A 4,483-nucleotide genomic window follows, 5' to 3' on the forward strand; every position below is an offset into this window, starting at 1 on the left:
TTGGGGGGAAATATTGCGGTAAAAGAGAAATGTTTAAAATCTTACAGGTATAGGAAATTTCGGAAAAATATAGAGACGAGTGGAGAATAGAAAAAGGACAAGTGAAATTAATAAAATATATTCAAGGTAAACGTAAAATATGAAAAATACGAAAGCCAGAGGGAGTAAAATATTAGAGGCCATCAGAAAACTAGAGTGCGGCCTAAACCCGAAAGAAGCCATTTGAAAGAGACAAGACGGGGTTATTAGTTTTGGAAGTTGAGCGATGCTTTTGTTTTTTCCCATTCTTCAAGCTTCCTTCCTTCTCCATGGGGGTCTGTCGCTCCCTTTGGGTATGAGGTTCCTTTTTTCCTTCTTGGTCATCAAACCATGGGCACTGATGCCTTCGGAAAACCCGAGTTATAAAAGGACATTCAGTCGCCAAGTCCGACTGCCCTTCCCGAAAAATATCTATCGGACCCGAGATATTTACTTACCCTAAAATTATATAAATTCAGAATGACAACTAACTACTCGTCTGGGGCAAAAGCCCAGGGTACCAAAGGACAGTCCGATCTGAGATAGAAAAAAATTAAATTAAATTAAATAAGGCCTGTAAAAAATAATTTCTTATTTTCATTTCCTTACTGCTTTGCATATTGATTAAATGTAATTCTTTTCCTGTTTTTTTTTTCCCTTTCCACCTGTTTTTTTTCTTTCTGTCCGTTTTCCTCGTTTATCGTAATGCATCATCTGGCTTCAATTACATAAAGCAGTGCATTTTTATACGCTAATATGACTTACGATCATGACAACATTAATGCATACCCTGACCTATGCATAATGAAATTCGTTGTCTGGTGAACCTCTGTTGCCCTTATCAGAGACATATGCCCCTAAAACTTCCTCAGCTGTAGTAGGTTGCATCCAGGGTGAAGGGCATGTGTCTAGGCAATCCTCATGGTCAAAATAGTTCAACAAGAAAAGAAATAAAGATAATAATGGCAAATCAAGTCCAATGAACCGGTGTTCGTGCACACGTCAAAGAGAGCCTGCAGTCCGAACTTGGGCTCGGCGTCCCCTTGTGAAAGGAGCGCAAACACTCGACAGCAAACTGAAAGGGAAGCCAATGAGGACAACACCCGAAGAGGGAAAACTTGAGGGAGACATCCTGGGCATATGTAATCAGCTGTTTCTCAGACGCTTCTCTCAGCTGCAATTACTGGACGACTAATCATTATAATGAAGTCATTAAGGCGAAGTTTATTCTGTGGCCGCTCTCATGCATACATGGAAGAGAATGAAGAGCAGGGTATTTGAATAACTTGCCCCCCCCTCTCTCTCTCTCTCTCTCTCTCTCTTCTCTCTCTCTCTCTCTCTCTCTCTCTTATAATGATATATATATATATATATATATATATATATATACATAATATTAAACTACAAATGTCGTTTGATATCCAATTCGCTCTACCTCGGAAATATAACTGATAAGCTGTTCGTCACCTCGCCGGCTCGAACAGCTGACATGAGAATCAACGAGATTCAATGACCGCATTACACCACCCAGCTCAGCGGATCGAGTCCGTGACATGACGAATCACTTATCAATTATAATTCCCCTTCCATATATATAATATTATATATATATATATATAATATATATATATAATATATATATATTATATATCTATATATTATATATATATACATAAATATATATATAGATATATATTATAATATATATATATATATATAGAATAATATAATAATATTATATATATATATTATATAATAAGGTTCTTCTTCTAGACCGATTCTAAGGAAGATGTGTTGAGAGCGGTTAGTGTGGTCATTCAGTTTACTTAAGGATAGATTGTTCTTCGGGCACTTCCCAGAAAGTAATGTCTTAAGGTTTTTTCTTCATTTTCCCTTACTCAAACTATAGATGTTCCACCAGATCTTATATCTACACTTGAGAGTTTTTTGTTCTGAAACTTCTACCCAGAACTAAGTTGATTTCGAGAGAGCTAATCATTCCAAGTTCGTTCACCACCGCTTGGGCATGTCTCTGCGACCGTCTACTCTTTTAACTCACGCTCTTCTTCTCTCCGTCGGTAGTCTCTCATCTGTCTTTAGATATCGTTTGTCTCGGAGCGTGACTCAAGTCTTTCTTCATCCGTTACATTTTGATCATGAATTCCATCATTTTTCTTATACTCACGACTCCTTTACTGATCAGATCATGAGCCACTCACTCCCCTCATACCTTCAGAAAATGACATGAGGCTATCTCATTCCATGACTTGGCATCCATTCATGACTCACCGGTCCGATGTCGTCTTATCACTTGCTGATGACCTGGTCTCGACCAAGGTAAAGAGACAGGTCAAGGAGGTCAGATTGTGGGAAGGTGCGGATGATCCCCACCAAAATCGGACGCACACTGGAGGGCAGAGATCACAACAGGCCACCAGGGCTGCTACTTCAGTTCGTTATAGGTCACTGCCTGGGTCACTTATCATATCAGCTACTGAAGCAGTTTCTTGTAGCTTTTAACACAAATTTTCCCAACAACTTTTGTGTTAAAAATTCATGATATTAAATTGTATATGCTCCCGTGTTGTTTTCAAAATGTACTGTTTTTCTGGAAGGATCACTTGTTTACTGCGGGTTTCCTTCAAGGTGTGGCTAGCATATGACTCTTCCTCCTCTCTGTAGAGGAAAAATCGCCCTTATGGCTAACCTGGTAGTGTCAGTTTGTATATTAAGCCTTCTTTTGACTATGGTGTTCTTTGTAAAATCAGTATGCCTCAGTAAAGGGTCCGAATAGGACCGAAAGTACTCGGCTAACTCGTTTTTTTCATTTTTTTCCTTCGTGGCAAAAAAAACCTTTATTTATATATATATATATATATATATATATATATATATATATATAATATATATATATACACATATATAATATATATATATATATATATATATATATATATATATATTATATATATATATATATATATATATATAATATGTATATATATATATATGTGTGTGTGTGTGTGTGCGCGCGCGTGCGTGCGCGCGTGTGTAATAGCCACAATGCCTTCTTGACTTCTCAAATTCTTTACTCTTTTTTTGGATACGCTTTTTCACTACAACGCCTCGAAATCCAACTTCAAAGAAATGTGAAAGGAAATCATGATACTCAGCAGCGGGAAACGAGCCCGCGATACCATATCAGGACGAGATCACCTTGTCGCAGGTCGGCAAGGTGAACTCTTCGTGATTATGGCACCGCAGGTTCGTTTCCCGCTACCGGACATCATGATTTCTTTCATATGTCTTTGAAGTTGGATCTCGAGGCTTTGCTGTGACAAGCGTATCCAAAAAAGAACAAAGAATTTGAGAAGTTAAGAGGGTATTGTGGCTATCATATTTATACATACATATGTATCTGGTAAATAATTACCAGTAGATGCTACATATATATATATATATATATATATATATATATATATATATATATATATATATATAAAGGTATAAGCTATGAAGGAAAGATAAACAGGACGTTGAGTAGAAAAGATCTTGTAGCAACTCCATTGTTATCTTTTTCTTCATGGCTTATAACTTTATTTATGCATTTATCATGTTCCAAACTTTCGTGATTCCGTTATACATATTTATATATATACACTGTTATAAGAAAAAGAAATCCCGACTACCAGAGTACAAAACCAGTTGTATAACTGCAGAGGAACTGCTACTACCTGCTACAACCGTAGTATACAGCAGTAGGTAGGTACTCACGTAGATCTGATCCCTCTTGTAGCGCGCGTGGAGGTTGTGGAGGAGAGCTTCGTCCGTGATGGGGTAGAGGGCAGCACAGTCGGAGCACCCACCTCGCCCTCGAGGGACGGAACGCCCACGCACGCCCTCCATGGACCCCGCCGAGCCGGCCCTTGAGGCGCTGCTAGAGCTGCAGGCGGAAGAGGCACCGGCGATGTTGCTTGTGGGCGCCCACGCGCCGCCCACACCCACCCACACCGAGGGAAGAACTCTGCGAGCACAGCGACGATAGGCCGGCCCCTCGCCCACACCTGCTCATGTCCCCCCGGCTGGACCCTGTCACCACTGCAGAGCACAGGAGAAGAAATACATTAGCTTTAATTATGTAAATAACAGATACACGAGTTTAAATAATCAATTATATGCATGGACGAACGTACACACGAATATAAATATGTATGTATGTATGTGTGAATGCATGTATTACATATATATATATATATATATGATATATATATATATATATATATATATATATATGCTTAAAAAATCACAGTAGATGGACGTGACTTCATGATATAAGCGAATACACAGGAAAAATAATAGGCAGAAATTCGTAGCCGAGCGCGTTCGTCCTTTAATAAGACATTGTCGATGCAATGTCTGTCTATTATATATAAGATATAATATATATAATTATATATAATTATAT

General features: G+C 38.3%; 1 protein-coding gene across 1 annotated transcript in view; it reads right to left on the reverse strand.

The window, feature by feature from the left end:
• Positions 1 to 3,924, reverse strand: part of LOC135200669 (unconventional myosin-Ia-like) — a gene marked incomplete in the record, with an annotated part of 253,582 nt that extends 249,658 nt beyond the window's left edge. The window contains 1 exon segment of the mRNA XM_064229278.1: positions 3,793 to 3,924. Within this exon segment, the coding sequence (XP_064085348.1) occupies positions 3,793 to 3,924 (132 nt within the window).
• Positions 3,925 to 4,483: the final 559 nt, after the last annotated feature.

The sequence above is a fragment of the Macrobrachium nipponense genome, chromosome 27 (assembly GCF_015104395.2).
Source record: "Macrobrachium nipponense isolate FS-2020 chromosome 27, ASM1510439v2, whole genome shotgun sequence".
NCBI lineage: Eukaryota > Metazoa > Arthropoda > Malacostraca > Decapoda > Palaemonidae > Macrobrachium > Macrobrachium nipponense.